Source organism: Myotis myotis, unplaced genomic scaffold, assembly GCF_014108235.1.
Source record: "Myotis myotis isolate mMyoMyo1 unplaced genomic scaffold, mMyoMyo1.p scaffold_m19_p_1, whole genome shotgun sequence".
Taxonomy (NCBI): Eukaryota; Metazoa; Chordata; class Mammalia; order Chiroptera; family Vespertilionidae; genus Myotis; species Myotis myotis.
Genome location: NW_023416313.1, coordinates 132,619,069 through 132,639,995, shown reverse-complemented (window position 1 = coordinate 132,639,995; position 20,927 = coordinate 132,619,069). Strand labels below are relative to the sequence as shown.

The 20,927-nt window shown below is 43.8% G+C and overlaps 1 protein-coding gene and 1 long non-coding RNA gene across 5 annotated transcripts in view; one reads left to right on the top strand and one right to left on the bottom strand.

Annotated features, from left to right (window-relative positions):
- LOC118677607 overlaps positions 1–2,269 on the bottom strand; it is a 72,166-nt gene extending 69,897 nt beyond the window's left edge. For both annotated transcript variants that reach the window (XR_004974435.1, XR_004974436.1), the window contains exon 1: positions 2,133–2,269. This is a non-coding gene — a long non-coding RNA (uncharacterized LOC118677607). The remainder of the gene's footprint in view (positions 1–2,132) is intronic.
- BEND7 (BEN domain containing 7) overlaps positions 2,119–20,927 on the top strand; it is an 81,277-nt gene continuing 62,468 nt past the window's right edge. For 2 of the 3 annotated variants that reach the window (XM_036352761.1, XM_036352752.1), the window contains exons 1-2: positions 2,119–2,256; positions 4,455–4,538. In XM_036352761.1, the coding sequence (XP_036208654.1) occupies positions 2,196–2,256; positions 4,455–4,538 (145 nt within the window). In that variant the 5' untranslated portion in view covers positions 2,119–2,195. The remainder of the gene's footprint in view (positions 2,257–4,454; positions 4,539–20,927) is intronic. The other variant, XM_036352767.1, reaches the window with a different exon arrangement.

Here is a 20,927-nt window from a genome sequence, read left to right as displayed (position 1 = left end):
GCGTGGCATAGGTTCACCATCACTGCTCTAAGGCATGAATGATCCTAAATGTTCCTCAATCAGTATAGGAAGGAAGGAGGGAGGGAGGGAGGGAGGGAGGGAGGGAGGGAGGGAGGGAGGGAGGAAGGAAGGAAGGAAGGAAGGAAGGAAGGAAGGAAGGAAGGAAGGAAGGAAGGAAGGAAGGAAGAGAGAGAAAGAAAAAAGAGTAAGGAGTCCCAGAACAAAAGAGCCCGGAGAACAAAATTCTATGCTTTGTTTCTTTAAAAACATTCAAAACCTCTTCGAGTTTTTTAACTGCCTTATTTTAAAGAATGAAAGCCAAAAAAAGGTAAGAGAACCAAACAGAGTAATTCCTTCTATCCCCATTTGAAGCTCCACGGGGTCTACAAACTCCAAGAAATCTATACAAAATTTTGTTTGTCCTATACTAGTACATATTTTCTAGGGAAAAGGACATGAGCTTTGAATATAATCTCAAAGGAGACAGTGACCAAAAAGGCTAAGAACCTCCTGTTTAAGGGTTTGCTTTAAGGAACTGGATGAACAGGTCTTCTGGCACCTAGCAGCATGGCACCTAAGACCTCAGCATGCATACCAGGCCCTGCTTCTGCTACTTGGTTGGCTACCTTGTTCCTTAGTTTTGTTTCCCAGCTTGTGTATTGTTGCTACTTGCCTTCAACTTCCCCCTTGCTCCCAGCTGTCCTACTCTGAATATCCCTGTTCACCAACATGGACCCTGAGTGGCTGTCTCATTTCAGTGAGACTCACAGTGGTGCCGACCACATTTATCAACATGCCCTTTTCCCTTATTCCTCTTTACTCTTTGGGGCCACCTGAATTTGTCGCCGTGGTGGATGTGTTTGTTGTCCATTTCTTTACTCTCTGTATTTGGGTCTAGACATGATCAGTTTGGCCAGGTGCTTTTAATGATCACTTTGGCTGGTTATATCCTGTACTGCCATTCCCAGGTGGTGTAAAATTCTTTCCCACTCCCACCTTAAAGATATTAGCTCCCCAGAAAGGAATATTAGATAAAACTGCCAACGCATTGTTTATGTCAATGATTGTGGCACTATTACATCAAGTGGCAGAGTCCCATGCACCTGCCTGGCCCGTTTCTTCCCTAAGAGCCAGTAGGGCGATCAAGTACCCACACACTTTGCACTTCACCCTTCCACCCGCTCCAAGTTCTCTACTTAAATTTAACTCTGTATCTTCCTACAGCCCTCCTTGTATTGGGGTAAAGAATTGACTCTGTCTATACTCTTCTCACCAATAAATTCTAAAATCTCTTAGTTTCCCTGCAGAGCGCAGATGGGTAAGTTTCGGGTACTGGTTTTTCCTAAAACTTGCCTAAAACCAGTGAGTCTCGCCCTTGGACATCCTGGATCTGAAGGCAAGGAGGGGCTGGCCAGGAGGGTCCCCGACACCCAAGACTATTTATAACAAGATCGACCCCAGGGAGCGGCAGCCACAGGCCGGCGAGCTGCAGCGCCACGACTCCTCGCCCTCCGCGCCCCACACCCCCCCCACACCCCCCAGGTTGGCTCAAGGACCCCGGGGAGCCGGCGGGGCTGGGCCGAGGGTGCCGCGGCCTCCGGCTCCTCCTCGGGGCGCGCGCGGCCAGGTGGGTGGGTGGCGGCGGCCGGGCCCCGGGGATGGCCGCGGCCGCGCTCCGCCAGCAGGTGGCCCCGGGGTCCCAGCGGCGCCGCCCCCTCCCGGCGCCCCTCCTCCCGCGGGGGCGGTCAGCGCCCCGACCCGGCTCGCACCCGCCGCCGCCGCCGCCTCCGGCCCGCCCGCCGCGTCCCCGGGGCCGCGCTCGCCGCCGCCGCCGCCCCCGCCGCGCCCCGAGCTGCGCCCAGGCCGGCCCGCGGCGACACCCCGGGGCGCCCGCCGCCCCCGCCCCCAACTCGCTCCCCCACGGAAAGTTCGGCTCCGGCCGCGTTTTTCCCCGAAGCCGGGAAGGAGCCGGGGTCGGGGGGCGTGCGGAGGGGCCCGGGCGGCGGCCGGGAGGGGGCAACTTCTCCCGGGAAAGCGCTTCCCGCCGAGCCCCGCGCGCCGCAGCCCCCGCGCGGGTTCCAGGCGGCTCTTCCCTTCCCCCGGCCTCCCCCCTGCGGAGCCCGGAGACGGACCTTGGTCCCGGCGCCCCCGCCGCCGGGTGACCGGCCGCCCGGCCGCGGCGCTGCCCCCGCACCATGGAGTTCTCCGAGAGGAAGAGGAGCAGGAAATCCCAGAGCTTCAAACTGCTCCGCGGAGGTGAGCGCGCCGGGCGGGCAAGGACGTGGCGCCGCGTCCACAGCCCCGCGCGGCCCGCGCCCCTGCCGGGCTCCGGGACCCCCGAGTTCCCTCCCGCGGGCGCCGCGGCCGCGCACCCCGGCAGGCGAGCAAAGTTGTCCGGGGGAGGCGGGAGGTTGTCGTTCCAGGTAAACAAGTCGGAGGCCACTAAGGAAATTAGCAAACAATGACACTTGGGGAGCCGGGAGCCCTCTTTGGTATTCCGCTCCCGTGGCCAGGTTGGGGGCTGGGGGAGAACTGCCTTTCATCAGGCCGAGCGCACACCGATCCCCACCGGTGGTTGTGGGCTTGGGGTGGTGGTTGTTTTTTTACCCCCGAAGAGAAAGGAAGAGGGTGGAGGTGATTCTTTTAAGAACAAGAAAGAAGCTCAGGAGCCGTGCAAGCCCATATAAGAATTGTCGATTTCCGAAATCGCTTCTAGGTACGTTATTGGAGTTGCAAAGGTATCTGAGAATAGATCACTTATCAGTCAGATAAGTATCATTTAAAAAAAAAAAAAACCCAGCCAGTTCCTAATGATTTAACAGGTGTGCACCGCAGTGTCTGGGCTGGGCTGATTTTATCAGGGGAGGGGAAAGTTGAATACTATCATCATTGAACAGTGTGTTCAGTTACTTGTTAGAGTCTTTATTTTCCTGATTTCACTTTAAAAAAAACCCAAAACAACGAAAACGGCCAGAACTTAAGAACAGATGTAAAAAAAAAGTCTATGGAAATGCATTGTGTCACTTTAAATGAGAGGCAGGTGACTTATTTTCATGGCAATGTCACAAGTCCTAATACTGAGTTTAGAAGCACTCGGTTTAAATATCTTTGAATCAATTTGAGGCCAAAACCAAACCGCAGAACCTGTCCATTTTTCCTTGGTTGCGTTGTCTAACTGGTATCAGAGTAGAGAGCAAGGCAGTTGTTTTAACAATCTGGGGAAGTCACAGATAAGCTGGTGAAAATTAGAGGGCAATTGCAAGCTAACCTGTCACATCAAATCAATAAAGCTTGCTTTCAGTTGGTCTGAAAATGGTTTTCTTACAGATTTTGAAGATCTGCTTGTATCTGTTTCCCCTGCTTTAGTTTGACACTTCTTAATTGAAGAGGTCTGAAATAGTTTTATGAATTCAAAATATTTGGCTCTGTCTTCTTTCTCTGTACATTTTTTCCTAGCAGTGTTGATTACTCAGTCATTTGTACTTTAAAAATCTCTCCATGTATGATTGGCCTATTTGTCTGATTCATTCAGGAATGTAGGCTGCCTACTTATTTATGACCTCAGGGAACTTACTACTTTATCTTAAAAGTGAGAGTACTTCTGTAGACCTTGTCCCGTGAGGTTCAAGGCCATAGCAATAGCTGTTAAGAAGGAACTTCTCTTTGCTTACCTAGTTGATCCTACTTTTTTAGAAATAGATTGTGAAAGCACAGTAGCCTCTATAGAGAAACTTGTAAAATATTGTATTTGAAAGTTGACTGACATAGCAAGTTTTTCTTCCTTTTTTTCTCTTTTTCCCCCTAAATTATGGGTCTGATTCTTATCTCTGCAGGTGCTTTTTAGAAAATAAACTATTGCGTATTCAAGCACAGTAGCTGAATGCAGAAGACTCTCTTGTGTGAAAGATGGAAATCTTGCTTTCTTATTCCAATTATACTGTATTTGAAATAACAAGTCAGTATTTTTCCAGTGTGATTGCCTCTAAGCTGCTTAGAGGTGGGGATTTTTCTGGGTAAACTGAGAGTACCAGGTAATTAAAGCATACTGTTATGCATATGCTCATGAAATGGGTTGTGGAGACCAGTTTGGAACCCTCCCCTGGCCTATGGTTGGGCACGGTTCTCTTTTCTCTATAAACATCCTTGTCATTTGAAAGAAAAGAAACCTAGTAATTGGCATCTGTGGGCCAAATTTACTCTGGAAACCGTGTGGTCAAGCAAAGCTGTTTTCTAAAGTTAAAGTAATAGGTCAAGTTTGTGTACTTCAGAGTAAGCAAAATCTGAGGGGTTATTAGTAACTACAAATTCTGTGATTGACCGAGTTCTGGAAAATCATATTTGTGGAATAAAGTATAGATTACCCATAGTATATAGGATGAGATTCTAGTCTGTATTGTTTGTTCATATTGTGTAGGTCATTAGAATTCTAATTTTTGGTTGTTTTCTCATCCCAGATTATCACCAGGAGGTATATAAGATGTCAGAATTCAACAATGATGTCAATGGGGAGGCCAAAGAGACACAACCCATTTTTTTAGGTAGGTTCTTATGTCAGTTAATTCCTCAGTAAAACAGGGTGGCCATTTGCAATTAGGGAAGGGGGAAGGGATTGTGCCAGAATGGGAAACGTCTGCCATTGCTTAATGTATGACATTCTTTTCAAGACCTTTTATTTTACAGATTGCCAATATATCCCTTATTAACGTTGGTAAAAGTTGTAATTTCAGACATAAATGTTTATTAGTGTCTACACACAGTGCTAATTATCACTCACTTCCAGAGCCAGATGCTGACGGTGCAGTTTTGTCGCTCTGTGCTCACCCCATTTACATTGCATATTCGCTGGCACGCTTCGCTGGCAATAGTTTGTGTAATTGGGGTATTACATCTTTGACATCTGGATAACAGAAATTCAATTTCCAGGAAGCCGCTATTTGTTTGGTTTTGCTCCTGCCTTGGGTGGGATAGAGGATTAATATGCTGTCTTATTATTATGTCCCTTCACCTTTCTGGCCTGGTTGCTAATCCTGCCATGACAAGATTAAATTAAATCTACAGTCAAAAAGCGTAAGGAAAATAAAAGTGTGATTGTCTGCCTAACCCCCTCTTGATAGTGCTAGTTATCATTGCGCAGCTCCTCATTTTCCTGGCTTTGTGTTCTTTTCGTGACAACATTTGGGGTCAGAGACTGGCCATGCTTTGCTTTCACTGTCCTCATTCCTAGCGCAGCTCAGGGACAGAGAGCAAAAGCAGCTTCTCTGAGACCTTTTGACAAATGCAGGTGCATGATGAATGAGTAGGTAGCCCCAAATGTTGTCACTCTTTCCATGTACAGTTTTTGGCACCTAGCATGTGCAGTTCCGTATCTGCAGACCAGGAGCCCAAAATTAGGATGTTGCCTCTAGGAGTGAAGGACCCATAAAATCAGAGTGGAGAGTAAATGGTGGCATTTGGCTCTGACCTTGCCCATCCTGGACGCCTCTCCATGGCCGGTAGGGGGAGGACTGGATGCTGCACAGTAAGGAGCAGAGAATGGGGGCAAGTGTGGGCAAGAGTAATTAAAAGCAAAGGTCAGAATGGGGGAGAGTTGATAGAGTTTAAGGAAGCAGATTGCTGCTCAGACCCAGGGTGAGTAGTGCTACAAAGAAAAACAATGTGAAAACAATGTGAAAGGTGGCTTAGTGGTCTGTCACCAGGATTCTCTTTTTTGCTTTGAGGAAGAGAAAGGGTGGGTGACAAAGGACGGAGAAATCAAACAGACACTTACTAGAGGTAAAATAGGAGGGACATAGCATTTCTTACACAAGTGATCATTGAAGGCACATGGATCTTTCCATCGAGAGAGAGAGAATATTACTGAGGCCAGCATTGCTCTCAGCACCGTTTACTCTTAAGAGAACCAAAAATGAAAAGGTTAATAGTCAAGTGAAGTGCTATGACCCAGAGAGAGAATATTCTTGAATTGTACTCTTTCCAGTTTCTTAAACTTAATCAGATGGAATTCTGTATTTTTGGTTCCCTCAACTTGATTGGTTAGAATTTTATGTCTAGATACCCACTCGATTTATCCATTTGAAATGAAGAATTTGCCTATTAGTAAAAATTTACATTTATCATAAAAATGGAGCAGCATGCCTTTGGTTTAGTATGCTCCAGTGAAGCAGGTCCCCCCCCACCCCACCCCACCCCCGTCAGCTGTGTACTTGGAAAATAGTAAGGATGCTTTACAGTAGGTTAATTCTGGGTCTGAGAGAGTGGAGGATGAAGAACAAGAAGATACTAGTGCTCAAAATTCAGTAAAATGTACACTCTTGAAGGGGGAGTGATTGCTGCTTTCATTTTTCCTATCTCGAGTCTAGGAAGATAAGAGAACATCAGCGACAGACCAGGGTTGGGATAAGCTTTCAAAATTGGGCAGAAAGGCCTCAGACATCAGGAGACAAAAGACTGAACAGCATGAAAGTGTGCCTGGGTTACTTTTCAATCTTTCATTCATTCTGGGCAAGAATTGATATGGTTGCTAAAGAACATTTTTATTTTATCTTCAGGTCAATTTTTTAAGTGGAAAAGCAAGTGATTACACAAGCATAATTTCTAGGGCAATTGGGAATAGTTATGGATAGCATATAAAATTAAGAATTTTGTCGTTGACCTTGTTATAAAATGGACATTTGTTTTAGTTTGTAATTACTCTTCTGAAAACATAGAGTTAAATCATGCTTGTTTTGTAAGTCACCAGCATCTATCCATAATAGTACTACAGTACAGAGATCGGTGGAAGGTTTATGACATCCAAGGAAGTTTGTTAGCAAAACACCAGAAGAACTGTTTCACCCATAATGCAGCCATAAAACATGGCCCTCAGGTTTCTGGTCAGCATTTTCTGTGTTCACACGTGTGTCATCCATGATGCTATCTGCACTTAAAAGATTAAAGGTCATGTCGGGGAAAGAGAGTGCTCCAGAATTTTGCCGAGGTCCCCACAGGAAATCTATTCTCTGCAATGTTTTTAAGCTGTTGACTACGTAGGGTGTCCGACATGGGAGGACAACTCAGTAGTGGGAGTAGCTGGGCTGTGTGCTTTGGGAACCACACATTTTAGTGTGGTAACAGGGCTAGCATAGGTCAGTTACTTTACCCTGAGCGCATTGACTTTGTCAGGCTGGCTGTGGTGGACTACTGTAATTCACCTTAATCAATTCAACAGGTGTTTGTAGGGAAAAACTATTAACTGAGCACTTTTCTGAAAAGGAAGTGGGTTTGGGCGTAACAAAATAGATGGATAGGACGGGGTCCCTGCTCTCAAGGATAAAAATCCAGTCGGAGAGAGAGGACAAATTCAGGACACAGTGAAGGAACAAGATTCAGTAGTCATAACACCTACAGTTGTTTGAGCACTTACTGTATGCACAGCCTTGAGTTGAGTACTTTATGAGAATGATGTCATTTCCTCTGAGAGCAAATCTGTAAGAGTCATTATCGTCCCGGTTTTGTAGATGAGACTTAGAGATGCTAGGTAGGCACTAGAGGTTTCAAATAGCAAATGCTATCGCTGGGATCCCCTGCAGGTCCGCCTGAGCTATAAACACCCCACTGTGCTACCTTCCTGTGTGACTGATAATTAAATGACAGTTGTGAACCATTAGGGCAAGGGCAAAAGCAGAGTTGGAAGGGAAGGATCCAGTTCAGGTTCTGGTGGAGCGTTACTGAGAGGCTAGACCTTGAACTATGGAAAGACTTGGATGAAGGGGATTTGGACAAGATTGCAGGTGGGAGGGGTGATGTGAGCCACAGCAGAGGAAAAGGGTCATTATAACCAGACTTGAAGTGTGGGCTGCGCTTCGCAGTTCAGATCGTGCTTTCACATCTGCCATCTCATGATTTTCACAGTGTTCTTGCAAGGTAGTTAGGGTGGGTGTTATCAGTCCTGCTACCCAGCAGAGGAAACAAGCTCAGAGTTAAAGTGAGTTGCTCATAAACAGCAGAACCTGGAGCAAACCCAAATCTCCTGTCCAAAGATCTGTTTCTTCTAGCAAGTTGAGCCAGGCAAGTTCAAGGATCATCGAAGAAACCTTAGCTGGTAGCAAGGCACTTTTAGAAAGCATTTTAACGAGGCAGTTAATTAACTTATTATTCAGAACAGTAACAGAAACACTTAATAAAATCTCTTTGTTTACATTGAATGTTGGTTTTTTATTATTATAGTATATAAATTTGAACTGTCTATTTTCCAAGTGTTCGTTGTCAGTCATTTATTTACTTAACAATTTTTTTTTTTGGTTGATCCTCACCCAAGGATATTTTTCCATTGATTTTTAGAGAGAGTGAAAGGGAAGGGGAGAGACAGAGCGAGATAACATCGATGTAAGAGAGAGAGACATCGATTGGTTGCCTCCAAGGCTGGGGATCAGTTGAACCTGGAACCCTTCCCTTCAGTCAGTGGGACAACACCCTATCCACTGAGCCAAACCGGCGAGGGCGCCCTGTTCTTTCTAATATTTGGTTCAGCTATACAACTTTTAGAAAATGAAGTACAGGTGTAGTAGCCATGCCAAGTGAGCTGGGTTGAGATCTCTGAACTTTAAAAAAAATACTTTTATTGATTTCAGAGAGGAAGGGAGATAGAGAGAGAGAAACATCAGGGATGAGACAGAATCATTGATGGGCCGCCTCCTGCATGTGCCCCCCACTGGGAATCGAGCCCACAACCGGGTCATATGCCCTGACCAGGAATCGAACCATGAACTCCTGGTTCATAGGTCAAGGCTCAACCACAGAGCCACACCTGGCCAGGCTAGGTCTCCGAACTTTTGAGTCTGTTTTCAGTGGCTTTCCTGAGGACAGCTGCCCCCACAAGGGTCCCCAGAGTCTCCTAAAAAATGACACACTTGAAAAATTCCTTCCCACTTTTCCAAGTGAGACAATTAGGCCCTGATCACAGTGTGATTCTCCTTCCTGGGAAGTGGATGGGTCCATGTTTGAGAGTGGGGGCTCCCCCCCTAGAGCCCACTTGCCTGGGCACCTTCCTGTTCTTGTTTGGCCTCAAAGGGCTTGAGTGCTGGGCCTCCTTCCAAGCTCTAATGTTTCCACTGTCTCTGTGGCTGGAGTTCTCAGAGTGGGAAGAAGCCTCAAATAAAATGAAGATCCAAGCCTTAGCTGGCTTGCTTAGTTGGTTGCAGTGGTCGGCAAACTGCGGCTCGCGAGCCACATGTGGCTCTTTGGCCCCTTGAGTGTGGCTCTTCCACAAAATACCCACTTCTGCGCATGGGCCATGAAGTTTCAATCGCACTGTACATGCGTGCCCGCACGTGGTATTTTGTGGAAGAGAGACACTCAAGGGGCCAAAGAGCCGCATGTGGCTCGCGAGCCACAGTTTGCCGACCACTGGTTGGTTGGAACATGGTCCTATATACCAAAGGATGCAGGCTCGAGCCCCGGTTGGGGTTACTGGAGGCAACGGATCAATGTTTTTCTCTTCTCTCATATCTCTCTCTCTCTCTCTCTCTCTCTCTCTCTCTCTCTCTCTCTCTCTCTCTCGTCAGCAAAAAATATATGCTCTGGAGAGGATTTTAATAACAAACGGAAGGCCCAATAGAGAGAAAAAGAAAGAACCTTCCCCCCACCAAACCGCGCCCTCAAAAAAGCACATCATTTGGAAATAAGAGTGTTTCTTCTCTGCTTCTCTCTAAAGCTCCATGCTCAGCTCCATGGCCTACTATGTCCCCATGTCCCTGACCTCTTTCATGTCAGTTCTCACCTTTTTTGGTGGTGGAGTGAAGGAGACAGAGCAGTAAGAGTGGCTCTTGAGGTTAGGAATGTGGCCAATAATAGTAGGTGTCATTTATGGAGAGCTAGCTGTGTGTCAGGCACTATGTTACCAACTTCCTGTACGTTGTTCCATTAATTGTCCCAAGAAAATTATTATCATTTCCCATTTATGGGTGAGGAATTTGAGGAGTTCACACAGTTACTCAGTGACAGAACCAGGATAAAACCAGGGTTTGTCTGTCTCCAGAATCATGCCCTTAACCCCATGAAATGCTTTGTTTAATGCACTCCCCTGTGGAACCCCCAATATGTCAAACAGGTAAAAGGGGATGAGGCTGCTTGAAGCAGGTCGAGGAGACGCAGAGCACCTTGTACCATGTCCCACATTCCTCTGCCTCCCCATCCCTGCGGGCCTCTACAGAACTTGTAGGGCACCCTCATTACAATTTTAAAACCTCTATCTAGAAGATTGTTTCCAAAGTTTCCTGCAACACTAAAAGTATATCTGGTTGTACTATGGATCCAAAACATGGCTTCAAAATTATTCTAGGGTTAACATACATTTTCTCCTTTAAAAAAAGGATGTAAATCTTAATTTTTATGCCATCTGTTAACTTACTAACTAGTTACCTTGTAAATGAGAAGTCATGATAGCCCTCCATGTTTAGTTTTGCTTTATAAGTTTTTATTTTAGTTGTTTAAAAGGCATTTAGAGCTTCAAGAGTGATTTTTATATGCAGTGTTGTTTTAAAGTTTGACTAATCTCATAAAACTGCAGTACTCTTCATTATGAGACAACCTGAAAGTCCATTGGATGTTCTTCAACACCACAGACAGGCTGGCTTTGGTCCCTTTTCACTTTGCCTATTTTTAAGAATAGGACCTATTGTTTTGGATTATTACCTGAGAATTTAATGAATTCACTCCTGGATGCAGGAGATAAGAAAACATTTAATTCATAACTTATATTAACCAATGTAGTAAAAAAAAAATGAAGCGCCCCCCCCCCCCCCCCCACACACACACACACACAATGATTGCAAGCAAAGTGAAAGATGAGAGAGCCTCTTGAGGAAACTTCAGCACTGATGGCATCTTTGAACATAAGTGCACAGGTTAACCTGTTTCTGTAGTCGCAGATGCAGACTTAGTCATTCTTAGATATTACTTACTGCCAAGAGTTTGGGAAGCATTTGCAGTTAGGCCTGTCTTACTAATCACTTAGTTAATATCACAACTACATCATAAGGTCTGTGTTGTATCTGTTACACAAATGGGTAGCTGAGATCAGAGAGGGAGTGATTTGCCCAAGGTCTCACAGTAATTAGTAGTTCCATCCAGTTCTTCACTCCTCACTATGTCAGAGCTGCCTGCAGTCCTGACCCCTCCCCTTCTAACCACGCGGACTGATCTTAATCATAACCCCCCATCCTCTCCCCAACAGAATGGGACTTCAGATGTGAAGGGGAACCATAGATAGAAGGAGAAGGGTGAACATGGGACAGCCCCAGTACCATTTGGGAAGAGAGAAACTGAGGTTTGTTTAACATCTGTTGTATGCTGGGCACTTCCCATTCTGTATCTTATTTACCCTTTGCCCCAATTCTGAGAAGATACTGTTATGTCCATTTTCAGATGAAATAAATGCCTGTTTGCCTAAGGTCAGATAGCTCGTAGATAGGAGCCTGGATTTGGACTTGGCTTACTACATTTATTTGTACTTGGCCATGCAGCCTTTGAGGAAGTGAAGTTCCACTCACTTCCCTCCTTTGCTGTTGGCTATTTCTAACCTTCTAGCCTTATTTCCCTCCTCCTCCTCACTAAAAACATTGGCTTGTATCCAACTGTTCTCTCATCACTCTTTCCTGAAGCATCTTTCCTATTCTCATCTTGGTGCCTTTCACCATCTAAGTTTCTCCATACCAGTCTCCTCCCATGTCTTACCCCAGTCTGCACTTCATCTATTACAAACCTGTCTCTCCTATCAGTCTTTAAAGCCCAATTCAAACATTACCCAGGAGCCTTTTCAGGTTATAAAGCATAGTAGAGACAAGTCAGGTTTAAAGTCAGAAAATCTTGGTTGGGATCTCAGGTGAACAGGTAATAACACCTTGGACAAAACTCTTGAAGGTTTTATCTTCTGTGATAGTAACATTGCTCCCCCCCACCCCCCCACCCCCCCATCAGCTTTCCCTACAGCATATAGGAACTCCTAGGTGGTAAGACACTTTTTCAAAGTAGAAAATGCTGTATTCTTGTTATTATCCCCTTCTCTTTCTTCTTCTGAATTGGAAGGTATCAAGAAAAAGTTCAAATCTTTGTTACCTAAATGCATGAGTATATTGGACTATGTTGTATAGCATTCTGAAGATTTGTTTTAAAATATACTGCTATGTTGAGACTTTAATGACGTTTAGTGAGCCAAGCTACAATATGCTGTATTTAACTGGAAAAAGCTTTATAAAGATACTCAACTAACATAGAAATTTGGAGTTTCTGATGTTGATTTGTGAGATTCAACTTGAAATCTTTTTGAAAGCTAGCTCCATGTTGAAAAGCAAAATTGAAAAATAGCATATGCTCTGTCGGTTCAGAATTCTGCTATAATATTGAGGTGCTTAACATAATATTGGCCTGTTTATAACTTGATTTTGGCATTGTCTAGTTCTCCCATCCACAGGAGGCAAGCATTTCTTAAATTTCCCATCTTAATTTAAGAAAACAAAGCCATGCATTAACCAAGATAACTTGGCAGAAGTCACGTTTGCGTGGGAACAGTCCCTGCATACAGCTGCACAGAGTGGGGCCTGCTCCCCAAGGCAGTGTCTTGAGGGACAGCTGCCTCCTCCTGTCTCTCATAAAGGCTGGTGTGGCTTAGCCCCACCCCATGATGGATACGTGTGATGTATTGTGATAGTTTGCTTTTCCTCCACCAATCTTGACCAAAGCATTAAAAAATCTCCACGAAGGACAGACTCTAAGGAGATATGTTAACAATTTAGCCTTTCTGGTTCCCATGGGAATATGGATTTTTACTTTTGGAAGAGAATAACATGGCCATCTATAAGATAAAATAAAGATGTGGGAACAGTGTGTTTTGCATCTTAAGGTTAAAAATAGATCTAGGAGTTTACATGGCAAGTCTGTTATTCTTATAAGTCAGCAGATGATTGGAGAGAACATTCCCTGGAAAGGTGTGTAACAGCAGTGGCAGGGGTGGGCTGTGGGTGGGGAGAGGAGCAGACGGAACCTGCAATGGTTTATCCGGCTGCCTTTGTCCTCCTGGTGCATGTACACGACTCTGAGGGTTGCTCTCCTGCCTGAGCTTCTTGGTCATCTGTGGCTTTCAGATTAGGACCCGGACTCGTAGGCATAACCAATAAGACCATGCTTGCACTGCCACCTGTCTACTTGGAGCTTCCCTGTGACACTTCCCTCTGCCCTTTGGGCGTCAGCCACACCAAACCTCTTTTCTTGCCTGCAGGGGCCCCACTTCCTCTCTGGAGGCCAGTCACTTCCTCACCTCAGTGGCTGCACATGCCACCTCCTCTGTTTGGATACCACACTTGCACCTTCCTCCCTCTCCTTTTCTTGGCCCTCTGTTAATCCCTAAAGTCTCCAAGCTGAGGTCATCTCCTCCAGGTAATCTTCTCTGATTCCCTCTCACCCGCCCTTCCACAGATGCTGAGCATGTCTCTCACAAAGTGTATTACATACCTCTGTCGCCGGGTTGGAAACTCCGAAGATCATCTCAGTGTCCACACTGCCTAGCACCATGTTGGCCACATAACAAACATCAGTAGATGCTCAGTGAATGAGTGAGGAGTCCACCTTTCAATTTAAAATAAAGTGGCCAAGTCATCCATTTTTACACTTTATTATCCAACTCTTATCTCTAAGCTCCCACCCTGTCTTTCAAGGTGAAAATTATACATCCTCTTACTAGCTAACTGGACCTCACAAATCAGGAGTAAAATATGTCAGTACTGACAAGGGAATGTTTATTTTTCATCACGTATTTTTTCTTTTTCATTTGGTTAATGGGAGACCCTTTCTGCCATGGAGCTCTGAAATAGGATGCACCAGTGTGCCCTCATGTGCCAGCCCTTCTAGGGCCTTGCAGACTCCCTGCACGAAGCGTAGGTGCCTCTGGACTATCGCAGTACTGTGGCCCTGGCATCTGCTCTGCTGGTCTCTGCCTAAGGATCCTTTATATCCCTCAGGTCTTAGCTTGAATTCCTGTAGGAAAAGACCTTGAGTTTACTGTGTTCTTAGTGCACAATACTTGGCACAGAGTAGACTCTGAATAAGTAATTTTGAATAAATTAATGAGAACCATTTAAAACATCTTGAAATTGCCCTGGCTAGTATGGCTTAGTTAGTTGACTGTTGTCTCAAGCACCAAAAAGATTTGCCATTGCTATCTGAGTGGAACGGTCTGTTGAGTTGGGACAGTCTTGTGCAGGACTGTCACATATTGCAGAAGGTCTTGATTCCAGCCTCTGAGTATTGGCTATACACACACACACACACACACACACACACACACAAATGTTGGGAGTACGCATTTAGTCATTGTGACAATCAAATATACCCCTACATATGTGAGCTAGAGCGTGGTCCTTAGCAAGCCAAGGTTGTGGGGTCATTTAGCTTTGAATACCAAAAAAAGCGATTGCATTGCCATAGACCTGAGACTCTTCCCTCATGTGTTGCCTCTCAGATGCCCACATGACTGGGGAACAAAGGAGAGACTGTAATGGATCAGTTGACCCCATCACTATACCCAAAAGAGAGAGATCAAAGGGCACATTCCATTCATGGTCAGGTTATTGTACCTCCTTTCTATACAAAGACAGCTTATTACATGCACATTTGATCATATATTATAAAATCATTAAGAAGTTTGGACAGATTTTATTTCAGTATTCCAGACAATCAGTATCCTTATATATAATAATCCATAAAATTATTTTTTTAGTATTGCCTATTTTTTTCAAACGTGTACAAATATACTGTGCTATTTGAATTCCATGGGTTTTACAATGTTTTTTTTACTTGGAAATCAAATTTTATATCTGAAAGGTTAATGGAGAAAACTAATTATGCTATCTGGTAACCAAATGTGTGATGAGACATTTGTCTCTGTAATTAACAGCAAGGAACTTTTATAGTTTCATAAAATTGAATGCTACATAGGATATTCTGTGAGCATTTGTTTGGACGAGGTGTCCAAAACAGAGATGTTTATGGATGATATAAAGTTGAACCGAAATGTAATGCAGGTGCCTGTGCATCTCCCAGCATTTCTCATTGTTGAAATGGAAGCCAGAAGATTAATAACTTTAGTTTGTCATGATAAAATAAGTAATGTGTTCTTGGAACAGTGGTACAGCACATAAGTTACTCAGTAATTCCAAGAATTTATTCTGTTCCAGGAATATTATCTTTAACAATTTATTTCTACGGGAGAAGTTGATGCAACATAATAGCCTGTGAAGTTGCTTGTATGGCTAATGGAATTATATCTCAAGTACGACTTTTACCTACATATAAAATGTAAAGAACCCCTAAAAAAATGCAAGGTCAAGGTACAACATAAAAGTGAAAAGTCAGGAGATGCAAAAGTTAAAGTTCTTCTGTGAACATTAATTCATTCTCATTGCACATATATAATTTTTCAATTACTAGCAAGACTTTAATGGGCACCTTCGTAAGTACTGCATGAAATACGGTTCAGGAAAAGGTGCTACAGGAATGTTAGCTTCAGCATTCTGTAAGTCTGCTGTTCCACTGTTTATTCTGGAAGAGAGAACATGATGCTTGGAGCAACAGCAGATGTGTGGCCCAGACCTGATGTCTTCCTCTGGTTTATATTGGTCATTTTGGGCAAGCGACTTAGTCTTTTCCTTTGTCAAATGGGAGAAACAACTTCCTATCTATCCTCTTTGAGGAACTGAGGAGGCAATGCAGAGACAGGCTCCTTTGGGAAAGCTTTCATAAGAAGACATGATGAATCTAGGCACCACGAGGCCTCTGCTTGCCACCACCACACAATTCCATAGAAACGAGAAATTCTTTCAGAGGTGTCACCGGTGTTGGTTTATGTCTTGCGCATCATTAGTTTTTGCACATAGTTTTTTTTCTTTAGCTTTCCTCAACTGTGGCTTCCTGTCATATCTGATACTAGAATTAGCTTATTCTTGTATTAATTTTGTAGGTATTTATTGAGTAGCCATTAGTGGCAGGCTAGGACGATTTAAAGCCTATTAGGTTGTCACAAAAGAAAATTAAGGATTCTATAGGAACATGGAATGGGGGGGCCTCCCTAGGCCTGGGGATTAATGGATATGACCCTTGAGAACATGACATTTAAGCTGACTCTTGAAGGGTAAGTCTAGGGTTGGAGCTGAGGATGTGTGTGAATCCAGGAAGTGAGAGCACTTCTGAGACCTTGCTATATGTAAAGCAGAGGGCCCTCTGGCTGTCCATTCTAGTCACTAATTAGATTCGGGTTTAATTGTCATGATGTGAGGCCTGGGTACTGGTATTTTAAAGTTGTCCCCATGATCCAAATGTGCAGCCAGACCTGAGAGCCACTAATTTAGGATAAGGCGGGATGTGGCCAGAGCCAAGGCTGCAGAAAGAGGCTCTGTTACTCCTGATGCGGAGGGCCACTGCATAAGCCGGGTGGGGAGCAGGGCTCCACCCTGAGTTGTTGGCATTCTGCTGAGGTAAGTCATGTACTGAGATTTGCATGTTTGAAAGATCACTCTGACTTCAGGAGGAAGCAACACTGAAGGCCTTTGGCAGTAGCCCCATCAAATGATAATGGGAGAGTGGAGAGAAATAGAAGGATTTCAAGTAAATCAGAAACTATAATAAACAGAGCTCGGGGATTGTCTGTGAGAGGGAGAGGAGGAGAGAGGTAAGTCCACTGTTTCTGGCTTGGACAGCAGAGTAGGTGCTATTTATTAAGGCTTGTAAATGAAGGTCATAAAATAAATTTTGAGCCTTGGCTGGGTGTCTCTGTTGGTGGAGCTTCGTCCAGTCCACCAACAGGTTTGATTCCCAGTCAGGGTACATCCTAGGTGTGGGTGCAATCGCTGGTCGGGGCACATATGGGAGGCAACCAGTCAGTTTCTTTCTCTCTCTCTAAAATCAATACATATAGCCTCGCATGAGAAATTTTTAAAAATACATTTTGAACATAATTTAAGGTTGCTTTTAAATGCCCAAGTGGGCTGTCCAGTAGGTAATTGGATGTGCAGGTCTGGAGCCTCGAAGTGGGGTCAGGACTGGAATCCACACATAGAGAGTCACTGGAGCCAGGAGAGAGGACCCAGAAAGAGCGTGGAGGGCAGAGTCCTGAAAATCTTCGATATTTAAGGCAATGCTTTTCACAACAGTTGTTGAACAATGTTTGGATTGATCCCAGTGTTTCCCTAGTAAAATGATGCTGCAGTAAGTATCCTTGTACATATGTCATGGATACTTGTTTGGCTATTTCTATAGGATAAATTCCTCCAAGTGGGATTGCTGAATTTCTCTCCGAAAAAGTTCTCTACCAACAACGTATGAAAGTGACTATAATCCTACGCTTTCACCAAAAATGGCTTTATGAATCTATGGTCTTTGCCAAATTAATAGACAAAGAATTTCATATTATTTAATTTTATTACATTAATAGTTAGGGAGGCTAAGAGGTTTAAACTGCTTATTTCTCTTATAAATTACATGTTCGTGTCCTTTGTCCATTTTTCCATTGTTAGTATTTGTTTTCTTTGAATTGTAACACCTCTCCTCTATATTTGGGATTTTAACTCTTTGGCTCTGTTACTCCTGAACAGTAAGTACTTGAAGTGGTGGCTTCTGACCTAGTCACTTAATGATGAGTTACACATGAAAGGAACATTCGGTAGGGCAACCATGTTATAATTACTATAAAAGTTAGTTGTCCATGATATAGGAACATTTGGAGGAGGGATAGTAGATACACTGAATTGGTTGGGTAGTTCTAGCTGTGTCATACCATTCATTCTCTTATGAAAAACCTTCATTGATATCCTGTTATTTTCAAGATAAAGTAAAATCATCATCAAAGTCCTTCTGTCTTTGACTTTGCCCATTCAATGTCTTTACTTTGACAGGCTTATTCACCATCACCCTCTTTGTTTTCCTCTGCCTTCAGGCTTTGTTCAGTGTTACACCCTTTTTCCAAAACCGCCCATGGAAATGCTGACCATCTTTTATTGACTAACTCAAATCTTACCGTCTTCCTGAAGCAGGCTATCGTCCTCGCAGTTTAAATGCTCTCTTCCTCTCTGGTTTCTGAAACACTCGTAATTTATGCAATGCCTAAGGAAGTTATTATATAGCCTCTTGATTTGCCTGTTCCATTATGGGAACAGGCACGTGTATTCCTAGAAAGTGTAGCTGGGGGACATTTAAAAGCCTGACTTAAAAGCAGCAGCCCTTTGCTTTCTATGACAGTCCAGCCCACCCTTCCATTGGCCAGTGCATCTTAACCGGCAGATGTGTAACTGGTGCCCTGTGTTGTTTCATGGGCTACGGGAATCTGCACATCTTGCTGCTTAGAGAGCAGAGTATAATATTTGCATTAATTTTTAAAGATAAAACAAAGACATCAAAGAAAATTGTTCTTTATTCACCTCTCAGGACGTTGCCCCCAAACTTCTCAGGGATGTTTATTTTTCTTTGTAAGTGTTCTTTGAGGAGCACATTTGAGAAGCAGCTTGACAGCCCATTTCCATCACTGGTTCTTGATTCATTTCCAGGTATTCCTCTGCTCCTTTGGCTCTTAATACAGGTCTCAAAGTTTTTTAGCCCCTTTTGCTTTGAAGACCTATTTTCCAACTAGGATCCATTCCCTCTTGTACCTGTCCTGGCCTGGTTTCACCTTCTCGGCCTGCTTAAAGAGCTCCAGCCTCCCGCCCTGACAGCAAGCAGCCCATACTGGGTAAGACTGCCCATGTGTTTGAAGAGAGGCATTGTATTCTTAGAATTATTTGTGCATTCATTTGTCTTCCATGTTAGACTACAAACCCCTGAAGGGGAGAGCCTGTGTTTCTTTTCTTTTTTGTCACAGTATCTTATATTTAGTAGTAGTACAATGAATATTTATTGAATGGATGAATGAAGCAAATATTATCTAAATAGATTTGAAAGGAATTTGGTTGTCCTTTAAATGAAAATGCCATGTATACATTGACCTACTTAATTATTCTCTAGCTATAACTTTCAGTTTAACAGTGCTCTCAAACCTGTGGCAATGAATTTGCAGTCTAGATGCTCTTAATCATAGTATTTGATCCAACCAACTAAATGATTCCTTAGCCACTTTTTTGCCTCTTTCATTCCCAGTGACATTTAGACTATGTTGTACAGCACACTTGGAATTCTTGAATGTATTGCAGGCATTGATTCAGGAATATGTGTTCTAGCATGTTCTCTTCAGCAGAACAGTGCTCCTCTTCATTTATTGGGATTCTGTTTAACATTGCATTGGGAAAAAAAAGGTCTCATTTAGAAACCATTTCCCTGTTCTACAAACTAATGCTTTTCAGACCATTTTTGCTGAGTTAGAATCCCAGTCTTGTCTCATAAGCAGGGCTGTTGTCCGTAAGGGCGGCCAGGTGGGTTCTTGATAGCATCTGTGTATCAATATGGGTTTGGAGTCAGCGTGCCAACTCCAGGTCCTCTCATAGCACTGAGTCTTCAAATTCCTTTGCTTGTGGACACATTGGCTAAGATTTCTGGCGAAGGCTGCCGCACAGGCATGAGGACCCTGTCTCCTTTCTCCTGCTCCTCCTCTTGCTATCATGTGACAGGCTGTAGTTCGGTTTCTACACCATGGCTCCATGTCAGCTTCTAGTATTTGAGAGGAGATATTTGAACCATTTAATGCAAATCCTGATTATCTTAATATTTCTCGCTGATACACTCAACTTTTTATGCTTATTTTAGCATGTCAGTACCTGAAAAATGTAAGGAGTTTTAAAGCATTCTTTTATTTTTAAAGTAGATTCACAGGGTGTGCAATCATCACCACTATCTGTTTCCAAAACTTTTTCCTCATCCCAATCAGAAAAGCATTCTTATTGTCACTTCTGCACATCTTCTCAGGTGCTTCCACTCGGTTTCTAGTGTTTGTGAACTGGAAGGGCCCAGCTCTTTAAGATCGTGTGTTGCCCAGCCTCCTGCCTGGAAGCCACAGTTTCAATCAATTTTTTCCTTGTTGGTACAGAGCAGCGTCCTACCCATAATAACCCATAGTGTACTTGAAGATAATTAAGTCATTCAGTAGCTATTTATTTCTCAGTGAAACAACTTATTTCCTTTAATCTTTCCTTGTTCCTTTAATCTTTTTGTTGACTTTTTCATTATCTCCTTAAGATTCTCAGCAGCCTCTTTAAAATAATACAGAACCAGACAAGATACTATAATAAAGTTGACCAATACTGAACATAGTGGAGGAATTGTCCCTTGGATTTTTAATATTCTACCAGTCCTTCTGTTGAGGTGGGTTACCGAGTGTAAGTGTGGCGCCTCTGGGTGAAGGATTGGGTGTCGGGTCAGGAAAGCAAGGAGTTGGAGATGATCTGTACTGACTACTGCGATTGCTGCTTGTCACAGAGATAGGAAGTCAGGAGGGGGAGGTTGACTCACTTTCCCAGCCTTGAAACAAATGAGGTCACAGCTTTTTAAATATTGAAACGGGGTATTGAGCTCTCCTCATGTTGGATTAATAAGAAATCTGTATCTCCATATAAGATGTCTTTTCACCCCCTGAATAGTTAGTGACCCAGGGCCTCTCAGTTCAGAAACTAGCTACTACTGGTAGTAGTAGTAGTAGTAGTAGTAGTAGTAACTACTACTGATAATAGTTTTAGAGTGCTACTTCAGCAGCAGCTGTAGATACCACACAACTGTGTTTCTAATTGCCTGCTCGTTACTTAAAGTTTCCTTGTCAAAACTAGACTCATTCTATCCTGCTCTCCAACAATCTTTTTTCCTAATTTTCTGACTTATTAGTATCCATCAGTCACCCCAGTTAGAAATATTGGAGTTATCTTTAGTAGATTCTTACCCTTTACCACCCCAACCCCCAGCCCAGTGTCCAGTTAATCACCAGGTCT